The sequence below is a fragment of the Eucalyptus grandis genome, chromosome 10 (genome assembly GCF_016545825.1).
Source record: "Eucalyptus grandis isolate ANBG69807.140 chromosome 10, ASM1654582v1, whole genome shotgun sequence".
Lineage (NCBI taxonomy): Eukaryota > Viridiplantae > Streptophyta > Magnoliopsida > Myrtales > Myrtaceae > Eucalyptus > Eucalyptus grandis.
Window position 1 is genome coordinate 9,108,816 of NC_052621.1, and position 27,649 is coordinate 9,136,464.

Below are 27,649 nucleotides of genomic sequence, written 5' to 3' on the forward strand. Positions count from 1 at the left end.
AGTTCGACGAGAGATCCAGCCCGCTCGGTACGGAAAATTAACGTGCTCTTTTCTAGTCGCCCGTGTTAGGCTACACACAGCACCAGCTCCACGCTCGAGCTCGAGCTCGCAATCTAGGACCCGAAATGCATAAGTGGGTCATCGTTCTTTGTTCACACAAGGCACGATGCACGATAGTTCGATTGACGCGGCAACATAGTAATCCAGTTTGTCACTGGCACGAGGAGGTCTACACACCTCAAGAGTAAACAAAAGCAAGACATGGACACGCTTGCAAAGGGGGAATGATAAACGGAACTGCCATCAAATGAATCAATTCGAAAATCCGCGACATAAATTATTGCTAGAGCTCCAGCCATGTCGATTGTTTATGGAGATCGATGTTGGCACTCTGCCGCGACAGAATTATTAATTTTATTCTCTTATCTTATGATTCTAATCCCCCTCTTCATATGGCATCTAAATGCCCGGGAAACAAAATAAGGAAAAATCCGACTTAGTTCTCTCCATAGATCCACTTCTCCGCGTTGTTAGTGTAATTAACCAGTTCCTCTGGCTTGAACCACAAGCTGATCTCGTCCTTGGCTGTCTCCGGGCCATCACTTCCGTGGATGATGTTCCTGCATTGGACAGCCGCAAACGAAGTCATTTTTCGGCGATGAAACAATGTCACCGACACAATCCAAACAGAAATTTCAGAGAGAAAAGGTAACGATATTTCTCTGTAATGGCACACGGGCAGAAAGTGGGTACGTCAGCAAAGTCCGCCAAATTCATGCCCATACCTTCCAACTACGACCGCAGATCTCCTCTGATCGTGCCTGGTTCTGATTTCTGGGGATCGGTCGCCCCGATAAGTTTCCTGCCATACTTTATGACTCCCTCACCTTCCCAGACCTGCACAGTCACAAGATGGAATCAGAAAATGATAAACAAGATGACGAGACGATTGGGTTAGTAAGCTCAGAATATTTGTCTAACCATAGCAACAACAGGGCCAGAGCTGAGGAAGTCGCAAAGCCCATTGAAGAACGGTCTTTCTTTGAGATCATGATAATGCTTCTGTGCAAAGTCCTTTGTGGGCACAACAACTTTGATGGCAACTAGCTTAAATCCTTTCCTCTCAAAACGTGAGATGATCTCAGAAATCTGAAACAAAGAGAATCATTTGTATTGGACATAATGGCAGAGTCGTCATTCCAAGCAAAAAAACGCATTTCAGATAGAAGAGTTTGTGAACACAGAAACCAGCATATAGAGATGGAATAACGTAAATGCTGAGCCTATAAGTGGATTTTAAACCAATAAACTCACTGCGATTTTAATACACCAACATGAATACAGCTTTTAAAAGTTATTCAACCCAGCTCACAGTTGGAAAAACAGTCGGAAGAGATTCTGCTGAAGCAATAGTTCATAGGAACAAACTACAGATGAAGTGGTTATATTACCAGCCCCCTCTGTACTCCATCGGGTTTGATAGCAATGAAAGAGCGCTCCAGCTGTGTCCAAATCAGAAGATTTCATCTCAGGACTAATAAAGAAAGCAAGAGATTCAAGATGCTCCAAAATTGAAATTAGAGATAGGATCAGATGGTTATTACATACCTCAGCAGCATGAGCCTCCTGCTCCTGGAGCATGTAAACTACAAAATAAAAATAAAAATGGAAGAACAAAAAGTGAGATGCAATCCCTCTTTTTTTTTTTTTTTTTTTAATATATATATTTACTTTGTTAGAAAGCATCAAAGGATTCTATAGCCAGCACACAGCCATTCAACAGTCGAAAGCCATTAACTCTGTGTATGCCCCTGCATCCACTCCCTAAGAATAGAAATCCCACTGCATTACCACAATATGCAGACCAGAGACAGAGAGAGAGGAATGGATTGAAAGAGGGAGTAGGAAGTTAATTGCAAAATGCAACTGATCCGACATGGTTATGTAATGAGCAACGACAATACAGATTTCGGATAAATGTCAGGAGATTATAAAATCCATCAAGCTAAGAATATATGGAGTTTCCCAGCTTGATGTTGTCATCCTAGTTACCATGCATGAACACAGAAATATTAATGTGGAAGAGGTTCCGGATGCCAGTTGCCAAATCTCCAGCAACAGACAAGGCTCCTCTTCCTAATTCCTTGAATACCTAAACAATAGTAGGCCATTTGAAACACTCGGTTTGACTTGCATAGCAGCAGAACAGCGAAGAGGCAACAAAGTAGGGAGTTGATGAATCAGTTCAGTGAGGAAACCTGCAGCAGGAAGTGCAAGAGCTCCGGTGATCCATCCTCTAGACGCATTTGCCGAACCAGCCCGGGCAAAAGTTGAAGATAAGATCGATGACTTCCCAGCAATTGTGACTGCTGCAGCTGCCGCAGCTGCTCTTCCCTCTGCAATGGAATCGAGTATGAGTAAATGCACAAAAATTATATGGATCTAGACATCATGTAGCCATACAACGTGTTAAGGAATTTGCTTAATATGCAAGCCGGGCCCGTTTGAGGAGCAATGGAGCTAGAAAATTTGGGCAGTGGGTGTAAATTTTTAGCACTTGATACAACACCCAGTAAAATTGGGGTGTCCATGTCTAAGATGGTGGGGTCAGATCAGCAGTTCTAACACAATCAAGTACACAAAAAGCGAAGAATGACCCATCCGGGCGGGGGCCACGTTTCAGTCACCTAACGGAGCAAACGTTTGAGTAAATTCCACAGCTTTTTCATCCCATGAAGCAGCAAAAAAGAATGCCGCTCATCAGCTCGGTCATAAAAATTCAAAGAAGCGAGGCGAATCGCATAAATCCAGAAAAGAACGGCAGAGCATAAAATTCCACAAAGGTGGGATCTTTCATCACTCCGCAATAAAATCTTCGCTACCCATAGCAGGAATCCAGATTGCCTCGAACTCGAACTCGACAACAACAGCTCGCAACAACAAGACAAACCCACGAACCCACCATTCGTTTCCGAATCAATGCCACGTAAAAAAGCCTCTCTTTGCAAACGCCAAACGCCCATACAAACGACGAATCATAATCCCGCCGGCATCCCCATAATTCACCATCAAAAACACGTCAAACTTCACCTATCCACAGTACTGCTACAGCAGATTCACGGGTTCGCCTCCGAAAAAGCTAACAACCACCCATCCGAGAGAAAGACAAAAAAGCGAGCCAAAGCAGGGAGGGCGGGCGAGAAACCGGTACCGGAGTAGAAGCGGGCCTGCTTGGAAGCCGAGAGGAGGGTCCTGGCGGCGCGGGAGGCCGATCTGCATATCTGGGAGCTCATCCTCGCCGGGAGCCTGGGCCGGATTCGAGCGGCGACGGCGAGAGATTCCGCTCAGATTCGTTACGGGCGACACTGAGGAAACGAGAGTGATGATGATGATGATGATGATGGCAAGAAGAGAGAGAGAGAGAGAGAAATGAAGGGGACACGGGGAGGTTGGGTTTTATTTATGTGTGGTGGAGTCAAACCCTAGACCGATCTGATGGGAAGGGGAGATGCGATCTCGTCCGTCCAAACTAACTACCTGTGCGTCAAGCTTCAAGCTCACCCGCCCGCTGACCGTCCAGTTTGCTCGGTTTCGGATGCTCTCTTCCTACTTTCACCTCCGAATCCGAGAACATTGGAATAAAGTAATATTGGATTATATTATAGGAGTTATCTTTTGTTTGGGGGAACTTTACTCAAAAAAAAAAAAAAATCTTAAATTTATTAAATATATATTAATTCAATCACCATAAATTTTTAGATAATTTGCTAATATAATCTTTTTGATTGATTTTGATTGGAAACCGATGATATGGATGTTGTCATTATACACGGTATGATATTGACAATTTAATATTTTCATAATTTTTTCTCTTTTTCATTTTTTTGTGTTTCCTCTACTAAGTTTAGAATGACTAAACGTTAACATCATCAATTTCCAACTAAAATTAATCGGAAAAGTTATATTGACAAATCATCAAAATATTTATAATTTAATTGATAAAATGAAAAAGGTTTATGACAACACAATAAATTTAGGATAATTTTAGTAATTTTCCTTTTATAATATTTTCTCATGTAAAAATATTTTACAAGGGCGATGTACCTGATACAAACCCCGCATTTTTTTTTTCCTTTTGAGGATGTTAAAAGGAGTGACAGAACGTGTGCGGGCGAACATGTCAAGTTTGAATTCTTACATATTCTTGCCACTTTGGGCTTTGGGTTTATCAATTTCCACTACCATGAACATTAGTCTGCGTAAAAAATCGTCTATCCGGTTGGTACACTAGATTCTTATTGCTCCTTAAATACAAGTTAATCGTTTTTAATATTCGACAGATCATGTAAAATATCAACTTTATAAATGAAGTTTTGTGAGGCTACCATTACATGTTACTCTATTTGGTGCACCTCAAGTCCCTTATCATTACAATTATCATTACTACTATTATTATTATAACCTCATCATCATCATCATCACTATTTTGACGACTAAAGTTCATGCACATGCTATTTGCATGTTAATACTTTCACCATTGGTTCATTATTCTTTTTATTAATTGATTGTATTGAAATTTCTTAATTACACCTTTGTCTCTCTTTAAATATGATTTAACAAAATCCCAGAGCTGATCCTTTTTCTTCTATGAGAATCTCACGAAATATAAAAGTTCCTCCTCTCATTACGTAAGGAATTGATAAAAAGGAATGAAATTGTTGCTAAACTCGTTTACACTAAACAATTACATAATGAGAATCCATAATCTCTCACATGCTGATTATTCTTGTGAAAAATCCTTATCAATACTTTGAAAGTCGATAGGGGTTTGGTGACTGCGAATGAGTTATTTTCATTGGAGTTTGATGATTGCAAATCCTGATCTTTCTGCTAAATCTCTAGCTCACGCGTTGCACATTACATGAAAAAGCATGTAAATCGTAAAGTGATCAAAGCGAACTGTTCCTTAGTGTCCCACCTCAGATGAACAAGATCACCGAGGCAAGGCAAAGCTGATTCGAGCGTGTTTTGAGGAGCAACGTGCGTGATCATCATGTTAAGTCACACCTAGGTCTATTGTCATGTTCCACGATGCTAACCAACATAGAAGCACTTCTCATCAGAAGAGGAAGCGATCCCGTATCAGCAATTTTTCCGACCATTCGATCGCTATGCAAAACTCATTTGCAGATGCTGCTAACCCCAGAACAAGATGAGAGAAACCCAAGATACTTCAAATTGGAAAGAAACCGTTTTGCTGTCAATTACAAGCTGCAAAACGGCAACCTTTGAGTATAAAACAGAGGAAGCATCTCTTTATTATTGTGCTGCCACCGAAGCGAATTTGTGTTCTGTCAAGGAGCACAAGAAAGGGAGCTAAAGAGACAAATTGTTTCTTTTGTATTGAGGGCACATCAAAATTGGAATCAGATGTCTAAGGTGATATACAATTAAACAGAGAGGGAAAAAGAGTCCCGTGTCAACAGTGGAGCAGCATTTGAAGGTGGAATTCCTTGCAAAGTGGGATGTGAATGGCTTCTAAAAAGGCCTTATTATAGATTTGCTTAATCGACAAACAAGAATGCTATCTTATGTACACAAATGCAATACACATCCTAAGTTACAAGCATTAGACATTGGACTAGAGGTGCACGACTGTCAATTTTGAGCTATATGTACAGCTTGTTGCAGTAACATCACGAATGATCTCCATTGAGAAGGGCTTCGTATCGGACTTCGACTTGCAGTCGGCTTGTAGGGCAGTCAACCAAGAGTCCACCTGACAACATGAAAGAACCACTGGTCAAGCTATTTATGGCAACATGCTGACGAGTTCTGATGGCCAAGATGCTTTTTACTTATAGTCTAATGAATAGAATAGATGAAAACAATTTCGAGCTTCGCCTGTCCCCACCTATTTACTTGTGTGTGAATCAATCGCAAAACCTAGGGACAGCTAGCTAGTGGAGGACATCAGATTGTCTAACTGAGACTTTCTATTTAATCAAGTAGAGGAAAGAATATGTTTTACCCCACTAACCTTTTTCTCTCCACCCAGAGGTGGAGATATAAATAACTAGAAAAAGCAGATGCACTATTTTTGTTTAGTTGAGAGCTCATCATTCCAGACCTAATCCAAAATATATCCACCATGCTATCTTCTTCAATCTTTGTTGAATTTTATGTACTTGCCGTGCCCTTTTAATCTCCTAATAATAACTCAGGCTTTTTAGAAGGGGAAAAGAAAGATTATCTGAAACTTCAACCTGCTTCTTTGTGTTGCATTAAATGTTCTTATGCTGCCAATCGGGGCATTATACACTGAATATTCACCAACAACTAATGAATCTGATATGAAGGGAGCACCCATATCTGAACTTAGGGAATTGAAGGGAAAAATGCTCTAAATACCTGTATTTTGGAAGCACTTGAGCACTCGTATCTCAACCCTTGCCTAGTCAATATGTAGAAGGAGTATTGCGTATCTTCTTCTCTTATGAAGCACGGCAAGGAATCCACTTCAACAATATCAGATAGCAGAGCGGAGTCCTGGGGACTTAAATCTGCATAAAGTTTTGTTCAGTGTTGTTAGAGAACAAGATTTATAAATACTATTGAATCCCTCATTTATCTTCTTTCTAGTTTCCACTATAAATCCAAATCTAGATTGTTATGATATGTCTTAGCCTATTGTGAACTGAAATTCGAAGGGCACAGCGGGATGTAGCACAAAGACACAAATCAACTATTATCATACATAGACATATGGATGTGAAATCACAAGCCGTGTCCAGAAAGAAGACTAGTGAATTATGAAGTATCATCCCTTAAATACAATGGTAGCAGTGAAGAATTTTGAGCATTTAAATCTCTCTGCAATATGTTTACTTAAACATTCATAACATAACAAATTTACAATTTAGACTGCAGGAAGTAAAAAGGCGTCTAGTAACTATCATTTCAAGGGGGAAGAAAAAAGTAGCAGTGCTAAATCATGTGCTTAGATTGTTCCATGAGTGGAACAAGAGCAATGCCTTTTAACGGGATTGCTCAGTCTCTCTACTGGATGTATCAAAGCCAGAGAATTTGTCAAAGAATAGGTGTAACATATAAGATAGCATGAAGGCCTTATCAAAACCATTCACTGAAGATGGACTTAATATCCCTGAACAGGAGAAGAATATGACACGGTACCTGTACAAACCATATAAAAAAAGATGCATGTTCCGTGGAGAACAACAAAGCGTGGAAGCCAGTCATCAACATCTGTATCATCAATAGGAGGAGGTTCTCCTGGCAGTGGCTTCCATCTCTGCAAGAAATAAAAAGGGTTATTAAGAAAGCCTTTAACTGCCACCAGGTCTACATAGTAAGTAGCACTTTTATCAAATCTACAAATGCTGGGAGTTGTTAGTACAGTTCGGATATGCAGGTAGCCAGACAGACGAGCAAACCGTAATATCTCATCTACATGTTCCAACCTGTGTAACAAAGAAGAAATCTCAGTCACGTACTAAATTATAATAAGTATTGAGGAATGTTTAATTTCTAGCTTCCAGAAGTGCAATGCCAGCATTTACGCATGACTTAGTGGGATGAAGTTAAGAGCATGGTGATTACATAGAAGAAAATACAATACAATGGCCATGACATAGAGAATGCCCAAATGATGAAAGTCTAAGTTTGGTCCGCCTTACTGTGCTTTCAAGTGGGCCTCCCTTTCTTCTAATTCGGCGAGTTGTGTTCTAAGTGATTCGAGTTCAGCAGCAGTTAGCTCAACCTGCATATACAGTTGCCAGTGAAATTCAGGTTCTTCATGATTGCTAACTGCCTACCCTGGTAAGAACTCATACCTTTTCCTGACCATCCGCACCAGATCCCCATGGCAGGCCCTTTAGATTCAACAAGTTCAACATGAAACCCGCACCTCTAAAACGTTTTTTAGGCCAGAGATAGCTGTCGGACCTATGCTAAATCAGAATAAGAAAGCTGAAACTAAACTGAACAGATCATAACCTTTTCTCTTTTTCCAAATTCTTTCCCTGTCCTAATTTAAATGGATGTACCTCAAACAATTTTCCGTCCTTGGTGGCGATTTGACTGGAGGTTTGTTTGGAGGAGAAGAGTCTTCACTTGTTGACGGCTGGAAATAATCTGGGATAACCTTTATTTTCCCAATATCATCATCCATCAAGCATCAGATATTTCCACAATAAGGTAAGTCCAGACGACCTGAACCAGAAGATAACAAGCAAAAAATGAGAGAAGTCCTTTCACAGGACATTAGCCATTTCCCACTTTGCTTTAAACTGCCAATAGCTCAACCAAAACCACATTGTTGACTCCTCACTTCAGCAAAAACTCTAATGTGGATGTGCTGAATGGGGAGTTGAGAAAAGCAGATTCCAGAGGACTGAGGCATTTGAACGTGTGGCACCATGTCATACCCAAAAACTAGATTTATCCCTTGAGGTTTAGTAAGTTAGTCCCATTTCCATGAACCTCTCTGCAAATTACCTAAATTTAGGATCTTTCTTCAGAAACTTGCATTCTAAAATCTATATTCTCAGATAACCAGAAGTTATCAAAATTAACCCTGTCATCTAAGCCTCCCATCAATACTGAGTTCTTCACTGTGTCAAAACCTCATAAACTAATTGGAAAATGGGCAGCTTTGTAAGCTTTTATACCATTTGATTTGGTACATACCAAGTCTTTTATGTGTTGTGGGACTGGGGCCTGTTTCTACCAGTTAGACTTAATTGCCCCACACTTCTGCACACAAGATCTGTCATTATCATTTATAGCATTAACCTTGAAAATCATCAATTCCCCCTCTCAGGATGTAAATGAGTAAAAGCGAGTCGCATGAGAAATCATGCTAGATTGAGCTCGAGTATCTAGCCATGCATAATTGCCTTGAGTTGAGCTTGAGTATTAATTTGCTTCAACTCAATACAGATCATAATACAACTTCAGCAGCATTCACTGATAGTTCCAATGCTGGAATTCTTTCTAGTGAAGTTATCCAGTATAGGTTTGCAGATAATAAAACCAATAAGCTATCATGTCCACTGATGGACCCAAAGGGAAGCTGGCACATCCGTCACCCCTGTAGTACTAGGTTCTACAAATTATGAAATCTCAGGTAATATTTCTCTGCTTCAAACCCACCCCTCCTCTCAACAGGCCGCGAAAGCTAAGGAAAAAAGGGAAGAAAAGCATGTAGATATCCTCAGGTTTTTATCTCCCTCCCCCGCTCGGCAACTGAGTTTCTGCATCCGCCCGATCTAATTCTTTTAGATCATCAAAAACACCAAACCTTCTACAATCTATGCATTTACCATATGAGTCTTTTTCTTTTCTGATCCACAATCCTACATTGTCTTCGCCCATCGGACAATTAAGTACGGCACACCGACGAAGCAAATTCCGCATGATACCTTATCATTAGAATAGAGTTTCAAGAACCGAGCAAATGAGAAAAGAATGCAATCCTCGTTCCGAGAACAGATATACACTCTACCCGACACCAAATCCGTCAAATCGCTTCAACGAAATTAATAGCGCCGGACTAATTCGCCGGTAATTAAAGATGAACTTCAAGGGAACATGAACTCAACTAACATACCAAACACAGCTCATCAGCAAGTGCACGACTTGACAAAGGTAAAGCGCAAATCACGACGGGAAAGAGCGGATGCATAAAGAAAAGAGCGATCGACAAACTCACAGGAACATCGGCAGCAGAATCCCACCCGCAAGCTCACAACTCACGACTTGACCCGATCGGCAGCGAGTTCAGATCAACCGGCAGCGACCCACGATCCGGAAACCCCTGGATCGACAGGAAACATCGAAAAGATATCACCTTGGAGACGTGAAACGGAGCTGGGAAAACGTGATCCGTAAGCAAGACACTCAGCACCAGGACGAAACGAAACCCAGTAATTTCACGCAAGGCAAATAAATCCAACTGGAAAAAGGAAAACAAGAGAAAAGAGAAGAAAACAGGGACAGGGCGAAAGGGGATAAGGGGGACCATCGTACGAGCTGGAAAGAGACCAGTTTTTTCACCGCGGCGGCAGCGAAAGGCGAGCTGAAGAGAAAGCGAGAGAGAAAAAGTTCGGCCGTCTGAATTTCCGGGAAAGTGAATTGACACGACCGCCCGCGAGAACGTGATGGAAAAGCCGCAACCGCAGGTGGACTGTTCGGTACAGCAGTTTACGCGGATTTTCCCCATTGGCCCGTGCGAAATGACGGGCGTGCCCCCGACCAGGCCGTGCCTGCCCGACCCAAATCCGATGCGACACGTCGTTTTCCGGTCCCGGTTTTGGAATCGGATGGACTGAGGATTACGCGCATCGGGATGAGAAACTTCGCAACTACGGGATGACGAATTTTGTCGTTATTTATAATAATAGTAATAGCATATGTGTGAATATTTTTCCGAGCTAATTTTCAAAAAATTTGATAGACTATCGAATTTTTAAAAAAAAAACATTTGTTTTTAGATTGTTAATTTTCTCTGAAACAAATGGAGTTTAGATAGATAAGGGAATCAAGTGTTTTTGTGATTGGCTTTTGAAAATTAGATTATTCTTCGTTAAGTAGTTTTGATGGTATTATAAAACAATCATTAAGAAGATTTTTTGAGAGTATTAAGATAAAATTCTACCTATGAGAACACCAATGCCGTGTACTAAGAAAGAAAGCCTGAGGCAATTATTGTAACTCACCACTTGTCGCTTTTTGGTTGGTTTGTCTCGTCTCTTAATTTTTTTGTTTTCATTTTTCATATTAAGTTTGTAAATGAAGTGAGAAAAAACAAGAAGTGGTCCAGTTCCCTCGTATCATTTTGTTATTTTTGTTCCTTTTCTTCGGTTTTTTTTTTTTCGTTTTGCAAATCTATTCCTTTTCAAATGTAAACTTTTCCTCTTCTATTATGATTTCATTTTGTATGGGAGAGGTTACGTGGCGAAATAGCTCCTAATCGTTCTTGAATAGCACGTGCTCCAATAGGAATCTCGTAGTCCTTGAAAAATATTTATAACAATCAAAAATAAATATGAAAGATTCATTCCATTTTTCTTGATCCTATTTATAATGTGAAAATCAAATAAAAAAATACTTTAAATTTGTTGCATTAATATAATTAATAAAGAAAATCTTTATCGGTTTGAGCTTTTTCATAATATTAATTTTTATCTAAAATCTTAAAAACAAAATTGTTACAAATGTACCAATTTAAAGTTTTTGATAATAAAAAAAAATAGCTTGTGATAAATTTGTCATATATGCATCAATATGAAGTTTTTCGTAATATTAATCATTAATATTATTAGGTAAATATAGCTAATATATATATTTTTTTATCCTGATTGATCTATTCTCACTCATATGTGTCTAGGAGGGGTCGCCACCTATTTCCCACGTTTCACTTTCTTATTTCTCCTAGCATTGCTAAAATAAATTTTGTTTGCATATTTAAACCTATTGTTGTTTTGTCTAAATAAGAAGATAAAGCTTATATTTTTTGCAGGAAATTAGTTTTCTTTTCTTATCAAATTGGTTCGATCAATCATCCGCAATCGAAATTTTTCCATAATCGGGTCAACCCGCAATCCGACCTATCGGGGGCCCATACAGAACAGAAGTGGGTCGTGGAAAAACCAGTACAACGAAGGCCCGCCGCAATCCAACGTACCACTTCCCGTTTTGTACGCGCGGGGGCTCTTGTACTGGTTGGGTATTCTCTGAATACACCACAAAAAATCATCCAATCACTGAGGCACGCTCTTGTGGCCAGGATTTAAAAGGGACAAAGCTTTCGCCTATCTCTGTCCTGTTTTATCAACAATGGCTTCCACCCTCCCCAACCTCCACCCTCCTCCTTGCCTCCAGTCCGCATTCCTCGGCCGCGGTGTCACCCGCCTCCACAAGCCGTCGGTCGCATTCTCAAGGCATGGCCCGTCGGCGATCCCTTCAAGGCCGTGCGCGAAGTTCGACCTCTCTGAGATACTCGGTGGGCGAGGCCTTTGCAATGGCGAGAAGGGCATCGAGCAGGAGCTCAAGCGGACCGTCGGAGAACCGTCCCCGTCGTCTGATGTTGAAAAGCCTGCAGAAGCCGAAGAGCCGTCCCTGGCTTTGAGCAGTGGAAAGCCCGCCGGAGATGCGGTGGCATCGGCGGCAGAAACCGTCCCTGAAGACGCTTTCGACAAGGAACTCATGGGGTTGACTGGAGGATTCCCTGGCGGCGAGAAGGGACTGCAGTCTTTCATCGAGAAGAATCCGCCGCCGCCGAAGAAACCAGCTGAGAAGGCGAGCGCAGCAGCAGTGCCAAGCTTGAAGAAGCCCAAGGCACCGGAGCTGCCGATTCTGATGCCCGGAATGATCGCACTCGTGAAGAACCCGAACAACCCGTATTACATGTACTGCGGGATCGTGCAGAGGATCACCGATGGAAAAGCCGGGGTGCTGTTCGAAGGAGGGAATTGGGATCGGTTGATAACTTTCAATTTGGACGAGCTCGAGAGGAGAGAGAAAGGACCTCCCATGAAGAATCCTAGGTCTGTGATCATTGAGAATCTCCTTAAAAATGAACCTTGAATTCAAGTCCTTTTAACATCTCCACTTGAGTACGTATTGTATGTATACTACTGAGAATCTGATGTAGTTCTTCGCTGTTCAAACTTGGAAATATATATTCATCTCCGACCGTTCGCAAACATCATGCCTAGAGTTAGAGAAATGGTTTTAAGGAACTTTATGAATGATGATTATTCAATCGTTCAGCTGATGAGCACATCGCTGGATCATTGAGGAACCCTATTGTAGGAACCAGAATGAACATCATGCATGATGGGCGTATCCAAATTTTGATGCTAATGAGATGAATTTATCAAGTCATCTATGTTGCGTCCACATCCGAAATTGCCACTGGGTGTTCTAGATATTACAAACAACAGAAGATGCAAGTACCAACCAATGGAGAGTACAGGATGACACATTAATCATCAAGAATTAAATTCCAGCAACATCAGCAGCTCTCTGCCAGCTCCATTTTGCGATCAGAAGGAGCCACCCAACTGCCAAAAAGGCATTCCCAGAAAATTCTTATCAGCCATCCGATAATAAAGAAAAAAGATCGAGGAATTAAATTGAATCACTTCTTAAATGGGATGCGAGAAAGGTCATGGCATATGAAGATGTGCAGTAGATGGAAAACTGTGCTGCACTTCCTGTTGGACCAGAAAACAGGGGTTGCATAAAACAAGACAAATTCAAAAGAGCAAGTTTTCAATCAGTTTGCTTCTCTTTTCAATCCAGAGAACACAATGTCTTCATTTGCTTTCTTGGGGTTTGCTTACTCTGTTTAGCTTGGTAAGTTGTCAACAATAACTTTTGACTGTAACATGGGAGTCATTTTCAGGCACCACTTCATTATTAGAGCAGCGACTATTAGCCACATGCAGCTCTCACTGAACAAGGTGCTATGTAATGTCAGAACGCATTTTTCAACTTGTGAATTATGATTTGGAATACTTCAAACGGAGCAGTCCACTATCACGGCAGGAAGATGGAACACATCCTACCATGCACGATTGACCAATGAAGAATGCGTCCCAAAATTTGCTCTCTTCTTGAGTATCCAAGCAGCAAGTTCACCAAACATTTATGCATAAAGCATTGCCACGTTAACACAACTATTCCAAGAGGCTTTGCTATTTCCTAAATGCCTCTGCAAAAGAAAAGTAGGTAACCATTCTTTCTCCATTCATCGATTTCAGCAAAGGAACTTGTAGTACATTTTCACAATCAATCACCTGAAGAACATTTTCAACAGTCGCAATCTGTATCTCACTAAGATTTTGAATTGATTACTCAAGAAAAGACCACTAACTAAAGTGTCGCTGCTTCTTCTCATAGCTTCTTTCCATTTATGGTGATGGATGCAGTTAAAGATTAGATAGATCACTTGAAAAGCAACTGAAATGTTAGGTTCTGAGGAGAAAAAGAATTTAACTGACCAAAATAGCCTCGATCTCCTCCTGGGACACAGCTGTTCGTTTCGGCTGAAGTGAGGCCTTTCCTCCGGTAGATGTTGAAACCTTTGAATTTGCAAAGAATGTTTGAACAGAGGGAGCAGCAGATGCAGATTTAGGCTCGGATACAGTACCTGCAATTTATTAAAATCCTAGAGGTCAATAAATAATGTTCAGTCATTGTCCAGAAATAATGCTCAAAATTATTGACAATGGAAAAAGAAGCCACAAGTCTGCCAATGTACAAGGACACAGGTAAGTGGGGCTACTAAGATGCAGCCAGAAGGATTCAGACTTGAATATTTGAAGGGTGATGCAATATACAAGGATTTAAAGATAGCATTGATGAACCACCATTTGATAGATGTCATGAAGTAAGCAAGACATATAACAAACAAAAAGAATCAACACAAAAGACTACACATACAGGAATAACACATCATGAGCCATAATATAAACTTTAAACAACTAAAACAGAGGCTGTATTTAAGGTGGAAATGAGCAGTTTGCACATTAAAATGTAACTTCAACATGTTAAATATTTGATAAGTTCGTTGTACAATTTTAAGGAGTAGGAAATATCTAGTTTTTGATCCTATACTCTCACGTTTTTTTTCTAATCAAGTCCTTGTATTTTTAATTTGTCTAATTAAGTTCTTCTACTTTCACTATTTCCTAATCAAGTCCCTTTGACACTAATTCTTGCCAAATTCAACTAACGTGGCCGTCGGATAACATCATAGTGTGATGTGGACAAAAGTTTTCCAATGTGGGTCCACCTAGGCGTCCACATCGGCTGAATTTATCCACATCATACTCCACATATGATATCCATGTTATACTTTCATATTGTCCTACAGCCATGTCAGCTGAATTTTGTTGGATTTGATGTCAGATGGAGTTGATGAAAAAATTTGTGAATGTAGAAGGACATGATTAGCCAAGTTAAGAGTACGGGAACTTTATTAGACAAAACGTGAAAGTACATGGAAGAAAAGAATAATTTTCCTAACGAGTAAGACAGTTGTGATTATGTGGACTATTGAAGTGGCTAATGCCAGCAGCAATCGAGCTGCAAGGGGCAGCATTAATACTGATGAAAATATGTCAACATGGAGCTTCCAACAAGACAATAATGATGGAGGTTGAAGAAGCATTGGAAAGGGCAGTAGATACTAAATAGCAGTGCAAGGACTTGACACAGATAGACAGACAAGTAGCCATTCAGTGGGAGCATGTATCTGTAGTTACTAGCAAAAACCAATCAAGTGGACGACACAGCGACTAATTCATCAAAGAAATTGCATAAAGACACAAGCCAGATCGTCGTTCCATATAAAATGCTCAAGTGATTAATACAACAAGCAACATAAACTTCACACACAGCAGCTCAAAAGAGACCAATGCAGATTAAAAATCTCGGGCATTCCGAGGAGCAAAAAAGCTAGCACTCAGGCATTACGGGAGAGGCAGTATCCTACGATGGCTTTGTCTAATTAAAAGATTCTGCACAAGGAGGCTGCCTCCTAAGCTACCAAAAATTCTTGCCATGTTAAAAACCAGTTGGCTACACAACCCGACTTTCAGCAGCACTCCTGTTTCTTCTTTGGTGTCAATGTAAAAGCTATGAATAGTTATCAACTCCTCAGAGACTTTCCTTTGGCAACAGAACCTAAGACAGATGCATTTCTCCATAATGCAATCCAAGCATTCCCAATTCATTCTTCGAGCTAGCCATTGCATCTAGAAGCCGCAGCTTCATCCGATCCCAACTCCCAAGCAGTTCTGACCATATTCGAGCAACGGCAGTGCTCGATCACCTCATTTAAGCATCTACCCTACTTCTCCGCCCAGCCTAATTTCCCACCGCCCATCACAGCTTCCGCCGCTCGATCGCTCTCGCGCCCCATCACCAATCAAAGTCGCGGAAAGCTAATCACACACACACACACACACACACACACACACACACACACACAGTTCCCCGCAATCAACGCGCGCGTCATCTTCATCGAGCGACCCGCAGACCGAACGAAATCGACGTGCCCTACGGGGCTCACTTCGCAGCGATGCCGAGGCAGTAACGTGCACGAAACGACCGGAAATGAAGGAGGCGACGATAAGGCGAGAAAAGAAGAAAAAGCGAAAGGAGCCGAGGCGAAGGGAGTCGGAGGAAGGAAGGGACTGGAGATTACCGGAGGGGTTCGGGCGCCGCTGCGGGAACTTGATCCTGGGGATCCGCTTCAGCGCTTGGCCTCCGGTCATCTCTGTCTTCTCTCTCTTTCGCTCTCCTCTGTCGCTCTGAAAGTTCCTGCCTTGCGGGAAGTGGAACTTCCGACGACGGGGACGGTAGGTGAAGACGCCATCGTTACGGGCCGAGCGGGCTTGGCCCAGGCCCGGAACTCTTTTGCGTCATTGGGCTGATTTGTTTGGGTTCTCTTTTGGGCCCGTACCTGTTGTATGGGCCGAACTTTCAGCCCGCCCCCAAGTTTATAAAACGAATTATTTGTTTGATCATCGAGATTTCTAAACCCTCTCTTTTGTATAGTGCAATTCTTCGATTTTTTTTATTTAAATTTTACCAGTTTACTTTTAGTTTTCGTCCATGACCATCTCCATTTTCGCGGTTTACGTACTTTTTTTGCAAGTATTAAATTCTCACTTTTCAGACAAGACTATTACAGACGCGTCCTTATATGCTGTCAATTTGTCTAGCCTTGGCTTGGTTGGCACTGTGCTTTTTGCATTTTAAAAATATAAATAATTAAAAAATCATTTTAAAAACATATAAATAAATAAAATAATTTTTTTGGTCATTTAAAAATATTAAAATTCAATTTTTGATGCCCGATTGAGCTCGCGACTTCCATCCAAAGCCCCCCACTACTCCAATATATTGTCAATTTGTCGCCTTGGCTCGACTGTGCTTTTTGGCTCGATTGAGCTCGCGACTTCCATCCAAAGTACGTAAAATTTAAATAAAGTACGTCCCCCCACTACGAATAATTTCGAGCTTGGCTCGAGCCCGCCTCGAGTCCCCCTAACGGTCAGGTCTAGATGGAGTTGGGACATGAACTCGACTCAGCGTCCATTCGCACTATCTTTATGCTAAAATCCCAATGGCCTTTCGTATGATTAGACCATTAAGATGGGTTATTGGCTTGTTTCTTAATTCATATGAGTGTTAAATAGATTATAAATCGGTTTAAACATAATATGGATGTCAAATAGGTCATACACGAGTTTACAACTTACTTAAACTCAACTTACTTTTATGACTCACTTTTAAATTTTTATCACCCTCACTCGATCTTGGAGACACTCTCATGTTAGTATGTGTATGATTTTTCATAGATTGGGTTCGATGAGAAAGTATTTTAACAATATGAGAATGCGTTTGGTTAGACTTTTAGGAAAAGTCTTTAGGAAAATGAAAGGACTTTAATTAAAAGAGCTTTTTTCAAAATGCAAATTACATTTGGTAAATTGTAATTTAAGAATTCATTTCAAAGTAGCTTTGAGCAAAATAGTGTTTGGATAAGTTATATTTACAAAACCTTCATTATTAAAAAAAAAAAATTATCCGGGGAAGGGTAGCGGCCTTTGGTGCCTGTCGCTGGAGCTGACGGTTGTCGTCTAAGGTTGCTAGACCTTAGGCGGTCCCCAGAGACCACCGGCGAGGACCACCTGAGGTCGAATGATCGCCGATAGGGGTCAGACGACTGCTGGCAACCTAGGAGAGACCTTGCCTAAGGTCTCGCAGCCTTGACAAGGGCTATCGGTGGTGGGTGACCCTCGGCGAGGGTCACGTGACCTAGCCGAGACCCTTGTTAGGGTTGCCCTTGGCAAGGGTCTTGCTTGGGTATTGAGACCCATGGCAAGGGCCCCGATCCACTAGTGGCCCTCGCCGAGGCCGCGACCTCGGGCGAGGGTCTTGCCTAGGTTGTGTGACCCTCGCCGGGGGTCATGTAGCCTATATACCCACTAGAGGTTGCGTAACCCATTGACGATGGTCGCCTTGGTTGCCATGATTGTCACTGGCCTCTCTTTAATCTGTCACCCACCCTCTGTAGCCCTGTGCAATCTAAACGTCCGCCTCAATGATGAAGATGAATATTAGAAACAAAGGCTAAACCAAAAGGTGCCTGCCTTGGGCTTTTAGCCTTCAGAAGGCCAACTTTCCCCTAATGGGGTTTCTAAAATCTTTCTTAAACACCTAATATTTGGCCAAAAGGCCTTTAGGTGTCCAAAGCCCATTGGAAATGCAGATTCCAAATGCACCTTAAGTTGGATTGGGTATAGGTCACTATATTCATATTACATGTAGATAAGTCAAAATTTGTTAAATTGATCTAGTTGGATTGAATCATTTTGGACTTGACCCCAAACCCGACTTGACTCATTTGTTTGATGAATTTACATATGATGCCAAAAATGACTTATTCATATGAACGCTAAGGTACGTTTATCGGGTTCATATAATTATTCATGCTCTCGAGAATAATTTGAGAGTTAGCATGTCACCGGAGTAAGTATGCTATATCTTGTCCTGGACAATTGAAGGAAAAAAAAAAGAAAAAATTATCCAATTTGAACTTCGAATGACGGTGCATGCACACCATCCACTATCCAATAATAGTGATATCGATGGATTTCGTTTTCGTTGGTCCTTTAAAAAAAAAAAAAAAAACTCTTTTGGGCTTTGATTGACCGATTCCAAATTTTATGTGATTCAAAGAAGGCATGTGGTAGTGAGATGACGAGCCTATGATTTTTGTTTTTTTTTTGTTTTTGGGTGCCTTGAGGTGGCCGTTTCCTGATCTTACATTCTTACTACATCGAGAATGGGACAGATCAGTGTTCAATGGGAAAGCTCCGCATTCCCTCGGACCAAGTCAAAGTCTCCGCTCCGTCTGTCCAAAAGAGAGACGATTAGAACAAGATCGAACCTCGATTCAATGGGAAAGATATGGTTATCGCTCCGTCGATGAATTCAACTCTTATGTTGCCGTCCCCTTCCATCTACCAAACGTTTTGCGGTCTCACAATTCGCTTGACTCAATTGCCGCCGCCGTCACTATCATCGCAAAGTCCATCGGCGATAGTTCGTGGTGGCCGGAAACCTCCAATAGTCGTGGGGGATAACGTTGCCGGGTGAGGACAAGCGCGGTGTCGTTGGACCAAATGCTTTACTTAAACAAAGGAGAGATATCATGGAGAACCGGAGCTTTGACTTTCTAATTTGCGTTCCGACGTTTGAATTTTCCTTTTGGTTTTAGGAGTCACAAGCTCTGGGAGAAGCTTCAGAGGAGGGCTCGGAGAGAGAAGAAGGAGAAGCTACGACAAAAAGTCTACTACATGGTGTGTAAAGAATCGGATATTTCATGCACATTTTTAGGAAAAAAGTATTATTAAAAATCATAAAACATAATTCAGTAGCTAATTCAGTTCCAAACTTTTTAATTTGATTAAGTTAGTTTTTAAACTTTTTAATGATTTGCTAATTTAGTCTTTCCGATCAATTATACTCGTAAATCAATGATGTGAACGCTGGCCATCGTACGTGATACGATATGTGTTAACGTGGATAATTTTTGTAATTTTTTTTTTCTAATCTCCTATCATTCACACATTGGAATTTTGTGTGCAGAGATTCTCGAGCATATGTAGTTTCGTAGTCTTTCATTCTAACGATCAACGTGGATCTTACGTTAATGTGTTGGAGACTAAGTATGCGGTTTCCAACTTTAGACTAGGCCCGGCATGTATAGAAATCTTTTAGGCTGTCACCTTCTTCTAGTAAAGTGAAGTCAATTAACGTAAGAGAATGGCCATAGAGTCATAGACCAAGAATTTAAATATGGTGTATCTCAATTGAAATCAACGGTGAGGAAGTGCTATTAAAGAATGTTCTCCCTTAGGGCTGGGGTGGTTTTTTTAATGGAATTGTTGTCAATGAGTCGCCTTGATTAAAAGAAGTTTTCTTTTTGCTTGATCTATTTTGACATAGTCAGTTTTACTTTTTGAAAACCGTTCCGAAAACTGAGATTATAATGACACCAATGAAAAAAGGGGTGAGAATACAGAGGATTTAAAAGATGGATTTGCTGAAAATGTAGTTTTATCCATGATAAATCCTCAATTCAATAAGTGCGCCTTCATGGATCAAATGACGTGCAAATCGAAGTCCAAGTGAATTAGCGTTAAACGAGGAAGGGTCTGCGCTTGATGTGCAGTGGTGAATCGAACATGCGTTCCAAGCCTAATGCATACCCACATATTTGATGACTACCCCTAAACCTATCTAATGAGATTAGCACAGCGAAAGTTCGGTAATTAATAGCATCTTGTCTATTTGTTCTTAAAAAAAACCTGCAAGTTTTGACTAATTCACATCCCGGTTGCCTCCCCGATTATTTAGAGGCTGACTTAGACAAACTTATTTTCTGTAATGTCATTAGAATTGTTTGACTTATCAGACCCGCAAAAAATGTCCTTATGACCCGCAAAATGATGGCACCGTATGGGAAGCTTTTCATGCTCGCACCAAAGGGAATCCGGTTATAGTTGACAAAGTTGGGTATGCAGCGTTTCCTCCCCCCCCTAAAAGTATAAATTGTAAGAAGAAAGGCACAAATTATATTTCAAACTTCAAAAATCATAAACTAACTTTCTAGTACTGAATTATCTTAATCTTGCGGGATTCTTGCGGGATTAGATTATTCATGCCACGTCTCTGAGTTCGCTGAAAATGATAGCACTTTTGATTTTTTTTTCCTTCCTTTTTTTTAGGATTGGTAAGCCAATTTATTGCGCTCCAAACTAGTTACGAAAAGGGTTAATACCCTAAAAAACCCCAAACTGGTACACTTGTGACAAATTTACCCCTAACTATTTTTTTGACCACCAAAAACCCCAAACTAGTATACCTTTGACAAATTTACCCCAAACTGGTACACTTGTGACAAATTTACCCTCTGTTAGTTTTCGTTAAATTTTATTCTCAAATTATTAAGTTAAATGACATGTGACAATTGACCGGTATACCAATTTAGGATTTTATGCTCATTTTGTCACAGTTTACAATTTTTGTGATTTTTTTGTGGTATTAATCCAATTTAGCATAGGGTATATTTATCACAAATTTACCATTTTGGGGTTTTTTACAGTCGAATAAATTAGTTTTTGGTAAATTTGTCATAAATGTACCAGTTTATGATTTTTTTATGGTTAGTCGGGGTAAATTTGTCACAATTATACCGGTTTGGGGTTTTTCATGGTCAAAAATAGTTTTGGGTAAATTTGTCACAAATGTACCGCTTAGGGTTTTTCAAGGTATTAACCCTTACGAAAATGATAGCACCTTTAATTAGGCTAATTTAATTATAAATCTTTTGATGATTTGCTAATTTAGTTATCATGGCATTTTTTACTTGGAAATTGATGACGTGAACTAAAGGTAAGCATGGTCCGGACAAGTGGTTCCCACCTTGGAACTAGAAACCATCCACTAAGGATCGGTTCCAAAAAATTGGAATCAAGAACCGGTCCCCAATCCCTTCAAATTACATTCATCAATTAATATCACAACGAACATTGTTTCTATTTAGAGCACCAAAGCTTGTTCGACCTTAAAATAAAGTTGAATTGTGAGCCATCAATTTTGATTAATGATTGAAAACTATAAGATGGAATGAATGGACAATACTCTTTAGCTAAGAACTTAATTTCTTCGAAGGTCATGATATAGTCCTCTTGATTTCCCAACATCGGGAATATATGGAAAGTTAGACTCTATGTTAGAAGTCCTAATTTCCACAAAAGTTAAAACATTAATCACTTAATTTATCTTTTATTAACGTCAACCTAATTTAATCATAAAGATGGCTAAAGAGAGACCTAATTATGCTCTTAAAATGAGCCATTGGCTTTTAATTTTATATCATGACGACAAAGTATGGCAATATTTATGGACATCTCCAATCGATCCTCTCCTTCCTCTTTGTTTGTTTATTATGTTTTGACCAAGAAAACAAGTAAATAGATTAATAGAATGAAAAAAAGAAAAAAAATAGGGAGTTAATTCTATTACATACCCGACAGACAAAATTAGTCAATAATGTCCAATAACTACAAACATATAATATATACTAGTCGAAAAACTACAAAATAAATAAGCAATTGAGATGGAATTCCTTTTTTTAAATATAGTTTTATTGATCAAGTCCAGGTGGGCGGTTCCACGTTTAGAACAGAGAACTGGACCGAAACTCAACAATTCTACAAAATTGGAATCAGAAATTGGACTGATCTCCATGGGAACAGCCAATTCTTGGGCGGTCTAGTTTGATTTTGAGCAGTTTCTGATTTCTTTGTACACGCCTAACATACACACCAACTATCCAATGGGGCACAACATGCACTGACGTAAGTCATTTTCACAATTTTTTCTTCTGGACTTTCATCATTCATGCCTTGGAATTCTCTGTGTGGAGACTTTTGAGCATATGTAGCATCTTCGTCTTACATTCTAACGTTCAACGTGGATATTACGTTAATGTTTTGGAGAATTAAGTATGTCGTTTTCAACTTTAGACTAGACCCGGCACAAGAATAAATCTTTTAGACTATTACCTTTTTCTTATAAGGTAAACTAACGTAAGAGAAAGGCTATAGACCGAGAATTTAAATGTGATGTATGTCAATGTAATTCAAAGGTGAGAAAGCGCTATGCAAAGCATGTTGTCCTGTAGTGCCATGGTGGGTTTTTCTTTCTTTCTTTCTTTCTTTAATGGGATTGTAGTCAATGAGTTGCCTTAATTAGAAGAAATCTTCCATTTGCTTGATCTATCTGGGCATACTTTGATTCTTTCTGAAAACTAAGATTATAACGATGCTAATGAAAAAACAGCAAGAGAATAGCGGATTTGCAAGATGGATTCGATGAAAATGGAGTTTTATCTATTGCAAATCCTCAATTCAATAAGCGCGTTTCATAAATCAAATGACATGCGAGTTGAAATCTGAGTAGATCAACATTAAGCAAAGAACGGTTTGGCTTGATGTGTGGTGGTGGAGAATCGAAATGTGTTCCGCTCCTACTCCATACTCACATCTTGTCTATTTGTTTCTAAACAAGCCTTTCAATTTTTGACCACTTCACCTCCCAGCAGCTTCCACATTATTTAGAGGTTGACTTAGACAAACTTATTTTCTGTAGTGTCATTAAATTTGCTTAACTTATCAGATCCACAAAAAAATGTTCTTGCGACTGTACAAGTTGTATCCCAAGATCTTCGTGTTCGGGTCAAAGGTCAGTCGGTTATAATTGTCGAAGTTGGACGTGCCACTTTTTTTGTCTAAAAGTGTAAACTATTAGAAGAAAGGCACAAATTAAATTTCAAACTTCAAAATTCATAACAAGCTAACTTTGTAGTACTGAATTATCTTAATCTCGCAGGATTGGATTAGTCACGCCGCGGCTATGAAATCGCTGAAAATAATGGCGTCTTCAATTTTTTTTCCCTTCTTTTTTGGGGGATCAGTAAGTCTAACTTAGTGCGCTCCAAACCAGTTATGGCAGGAGGACTATTGCTTGCTTTCGGCGGCATTTAATGCTCTTTGGCAAGAAGCTCCGACGGTCGCATTGGCCCCTGGTCAACATCATCTTCAAAGGAGGAGAAGGAATCTGACAGCTGCACATAATTCCAATGACAGGCCAAGCACCAGTAAAGAAATCTCGAGGAAAACCCATCAGCCCCAAGTGCCCCGTCCCCCAAACATGGACCGTGAAGCAGATTTTTAATCTCCTCAAACGTAAATGGCGAAGACAAGATGCTGGCGTGAAAGCGTCTGGGCAGCCTGTGCTGCATCACATCAGTCGATCGAGGGAGAGAAACAGCAGAGCGATCAGGTTCGGTCAGGAGAGCCTGCGAGGCCCTTTGAAAAGGACGTTGCTTCCCTCGGTCAGTTCTTGTACCGTCTGCAGAGAGCAGGAGGACCCTGGGGGCGTTCCTGGAAAATCCCAAACCCTCGAGAGATCTGAGCCATTTTACTGCTTGTGTCCTGGTTAAAAAAAGACCGAATGGGAACGCGCAACGCCCTCCCCGTTTTTACCACATTCGACCCGCTCGCTGCATTCATTGCTAGTCGCGTTTTCCATTTCCCGTGCGGGACGCAACGGTGCAAGTTTTGCCATGAAAAGATTTCTACACGACTCGACCTTCGATGCACTTTTGTTCGGCGCTGACCGCTGTTCATAGTCGTTTCGCTCACCTGTACCGCCCCGTCATTTTCTTGGCCCTCTCCAATCAAAACCCACCACGGCACAAGCCCGCCAAATCATAACTAGTGAACATTAATTACAAACCAATTCTTGTCCCTAAAAAAACGCTTCTCGCATTGCTGCTAGTCAGTATTTGAAGTCGGACGACTTTTCTATAGCCTCCTTAATCTCTCTCTCTCTCTCTCTCTCTCTCTTTCTCTCGCTGTAGCTAAGTTTTAGCTATTAACTTCCTCATTATCAACTTCCTCGGTATAGTCTCGTCAGAAACCCCAACACGATGCACGCTTCGGGACCCTTGTTCTTAATCTTTCTTCTTAGATTCGTTTCGGCTCAGAAGACAACGGCCGACCATCCCTGCCCTTCACCGTGCCATGGGAGCGACCTCTCCGTACAGTTCCCGTTCGGGCTCACCGGGAGCCGCTGCGGCTACCCGGGCTTCGACCTCTCCTGCAATCGCCAGCGCCAGACCATCCTCAACCTCCCTCCTCCGGCGGCTCGTCGTCCAGAACAGCTTCGTCGTCCAGAACATCGACTACGCGGCCCAGTCCGTCTGGCTCAACGACGCCGGCAACTGCCTCCCGAGCCGGCTCCTGAACTTCACCCTCGAGGGCTCCCCGTTCAGCGCCCTGAGGACCAAGAAGTACACGCTCGTGAACTGCTCCGGCGACGCCGCGCCGGCGGCGAGGGCGGCGATGCCGACGATGCTGGTGATCCGGTGCATGAGCGGCGAGGACTACCGGGTCATGTCGGTGGAGAGCCGGTTCTACCGCGGGTCCCCGTCGCGCGGGTGCCGCGAGGTCGGGAACGTCAGCGTGCCGGGAGCGTGGCCGGCCGCGTCGGATCTGCACGAGGACCTGATGCTCGTGTGGCGAGAGCCCGACTGCAGTTCGTGCTTGGCGCGCGGCGGGACGTGCGGGCTGAGGGACGGCTCCGGTTTGGAGATCGCCTGCACGAATGTTCCGAGCACTGGTAAGTACTCCGATCTCGGGGCGACACCATCGTTCCAGTTTTTGACTCCTAAATTCATTTGAAGTCACGTGAATATCTTCGAAATTCAACACAATTTCATCTTTGACGTAACGATCTTAAAAGACTAATAAGTAAGTACCGCATGGAGTGAAATTAATGAAAACGATGCTAAAATTATGTCGGGAGTACTTTACAATAAGTGCACATTTATTTTTTCCCTTAACTTTAGTAATAAAAAGTCTAGCAGCTAGATTGTCGTGAACTTTGATTAAGTCAAATGTACCACTTTTTTTGGTGCGTTTTTCTTTGAGTTTCTTCTCTTTGTATATGCATAATAAAGTTTGTCACAATCAAAGTGGTGCTTAAATTACTTAAATTCTCGTCCGCCCTCAGACTTTTTAATAATCCGGCATGTAAGCATGGAGATCGGCTACCTAACAATCCTTTAAATTTTACATATATTTTAAAGAAGTTTCACCTGAATTTAACCGCGGTCATTTAAGTCCAATGTTCATAAGAATTCTTCATTTATGGAAGACGTGGGAAGGAAATAGTTGGGACGGTACGCGGTAAAAGACAACGCCTTTTCTTTCTTCCTTACGTTTTTATTAAGGTCGGAAAATAGCGTTTGAAAGAGAAGGCAAGAGGTCCCTTTCCTTTTGAAGATGCTTTCGTGGCAATTGGACTAATGACTCGGTACGTGATTTTGAGCTTAGACTTCGGGGGCCGTGATGCGAAAATAATTATTTTCAAGTCCTCAAGGTGAAAATTCCTCGAGTTTTTGTCCTTAATCTCAAAACTCAATGTGGGATCGTCAAATGATCATTTCCAGAAAAATGGGTTCGACATTTTCAACTTAGTTTGACTTCTTCATACGCAAGTATACATCGTCACCTTTGATCTTGGGTGATTCTTTGAACATACAAGTCAAGGATTTCTGCACTTTGTATGGAATTTTTCAGGTCTTCCAAGAAGTGCCAAATACGGCATAATCATCGGCCTCGGCATCCCGGCCGTCCTCTGCCTCATTGGGCTCGCCGGCTACGTATGGGGCCTCATCAGCAATTACAGCCGGCGGTGCCGGCACCGGCACCAGCAGGAAGAAACTAACACAGAGTTCCCCACCATCATCTTCCCGCAGTCTTTCATCATGACGGGGCTCGACGGGCCGACCATCGAGTCCTACCCGAAGACGCTGCTCGGCGTGAGCCGCCGCTTGCCCAAGCCCAGCGACAACACTTGCCCGATATGCTTGTGCGAGTACCAGCCAGAGGAGGCGTTACGGACCATACCCGAGTGCAATCACTATTTCCACGCCGACTGCATCGACGAGTGGCTCAAGATGAATGCCACATGCCCCTTGTGCCGGAACTCGCCGGAGGGGTCCGTTTTGTTCACGCCATCGGTCGTGTCGCGAGCATCGTCATCGTCTTCGCCTTCGACACCAGCTTAGGATGGAATGGAGCTTGTCGTCTGTATATATTGAGATCGCTATGGTATGGGGGTTCTCGCGTTCTTTCAATCATCGTGTTTCTTGTATTTCAGATTTTGGTGAGATTTTTATTTTTGGATATCATCTTAGAAACATAAAATCTTGTTCTTGATCTCTGTATGTTTTGATATCGTTTGCATTGATCCGACCCGATTCCCATGTCCAAGTTCCTAAAAAAATACCCACATGATGATTTTTTTTCCTCTCTCTGCCAATCTTCTCTTACACCCGGTTTGGAATTAGGAGTGCCGTAGACCACCGATTTTACAATTCATTTGCCCAAAGAACAAATTTCTTTTTGTTCCGCTAGATTTCTAAAAGAGTCCGCAAGTATGAAAAAATACCCCGTTAGTGAAAAGATTACTAATTATTCAGTTTCTCGATAATTTGTTGGTAACTTGTCTATACTTTCATGGATTCCCAACTCTTTGTGACCGTTACCAATGACCAACTTTTATCATCTTTTGATCAAATTTTGTTTTTTTTTTTTTTTTTTTTTTTTATCACTCACACAAACTTGTCAAGTATTATACAAATTCACAAGTTTTAATTTGAGTGCTTATTATTTTTTTGACTAATTACCAACTAGTTTTGGGTGTTTAATCAATTACTTACCAATGTTTATTTGGCTTCTTTTTTTTTTTTTTTAAGTTTATCAACTATTGTTTACGAATTTTTATACGTTTTTCTTGCTTACCAACTATTTTTGTAATTAAATTATCAACTAGATTGTATTAATAACTCTTATTTAAATAACAGATAAAAAAATTACTTTTTAAGTGAATTATCAACTGGGGGTTCGTCCTAGTGACTACCCTTCCAACTTGGAAGGGGGAGGTAGGGGTTCAAATCTTCACT

The 27,649-nt window shown here is 41.1% G+C and overlaps 4 protein-coding genes across 4 annotated transcripts; 2 read left to right on the top strand and 2 right to left on the bottom strand.

Annotated features, from left to right (window-relative positions):
* Positions 1-282: 282 nt before the first annotated feature.
* LOC104443996 lies at positions 283-9,542 on the bottom strand. Its single transcript, XM_010057571.3, is given in 15 exon segments — positions 283-620; positions 786-804; positions 807-897; positions 982-1,149; positions 1,452-1,502; positions 1,609-1,646; positions 2,259-2,396; positions 3,212-3,273; positions 5,724-5,779; positions 6,412-6,563; positions 7,195-7,312; positions 7,418-7,481; positions 7,698-7,780; positions 7,854-7,965; positions 8,067-9,542. Coding segments are annotated over 15 exon segments (1,401 nt in total). The 5' UTR covers positions 8,192-9,542; the 3' UTR covers positions 283-496.
* A 2,247-nt stretch (positions 9,543-11,789) lies between these two features.
* LOC104443994 (NAD(P)H-quinone oxidoreductase subunit S, chloroplastic) lies at positions 11,790-12,730 on the top strand. The gene has a single exon (XM_010057569.3). The coding sequence runs from the start codon at positions 11,860-11,862 to the stop codon at positions 12,607-12,609; it is 750 nt and encodes a 249-aa protein (XP_010055871.2). The 5' UTR covers positions 11,790-11,859; the 3' UTR covers positions 12,610-12,730.
* Positions 12,731-12,765: 35 nt separating this feature from the next.
* Positions 12,766-16,368, bottom strand: LOC104443995. The gene is made up of 3 exons (XM_010057570.3): positions 16,241-16,368; positions 14,031-14,179; positions 12,766-13,088 (listed from the first exon to the last, which is right to left on the bottom strand). Exons 1-3 carry the CDS (start codon positions 16,308-16,310, stop codon positions 13,071-13,073), a joined length of 237 nt encoding a protein of 78 aa, XP_010055872.2. The 5' UTR covers positions 16,311-16,368; the 3' UTR covers positions 12,766-13,070.
* An 8,074-nt stretch (positions 16,369-24,442) lies between these two features.
* LOC104446108 (RING-H2 finger protein ATL20) lies at positions 24,443-26,993 on the top strand. Its single transcript, XM_010060016.3, has 2 exons — positions 24,443-25,299; positions 26,262-26,993. Exons 1-2 carry the CDS (start codon positions 24,702-24,704, stop codon positions 26,750-26,752), a joined length of 1,089 nt encoding a protein of 362 aa, XP_010058318.2. The 5' UTR covers positions 24,443-24,701; the 3' UTR covers positions 26,753-26,993.
* Positions 26,994-27,649: the final 656 nt, after the last annotated feature.

Excerpts from the sequence above, each read along its gene's own strand:
- LOC104443994 (XM_010057569.3), top strand. The coding sequence starts at position 11,860 with ATGGCTTCCACCCTCCCCAACCTCCACCCTCCTCCTTGCCTCCAGTCC.
- LOC104443995 (XM_010057570.3), bottom strand. The coding sequence starts at position 16,310 with ATGACCGGAGGCCAAGCGCTGAAGCGGATCCCCAGGATCAAGTTCCCG. Across the intron at positions 14,180-16,240 it reads GCGGCGCCCGAACCCCTCCG|GTACTGTATCCGAGCCTAAA; the intron begins GTAATCTCCAGT and ends AATAAATTGCAG.
- LOC104446108 (XM_010060016.3), top strand. The coding sequence starts at position 24,702 with ATGGGAGCGACCTCTCCGTACAGTTCCCGTTCGGGCTCACCGGGAGCC. Across the intron at positions 25,300-26,261 it reads CACGAATGTTCCGAGCACTG|GTCTTCCAAGAAGTGCCAAA; the intron begins GTAAGTACTCCG and ends GGAATTTTTCAG.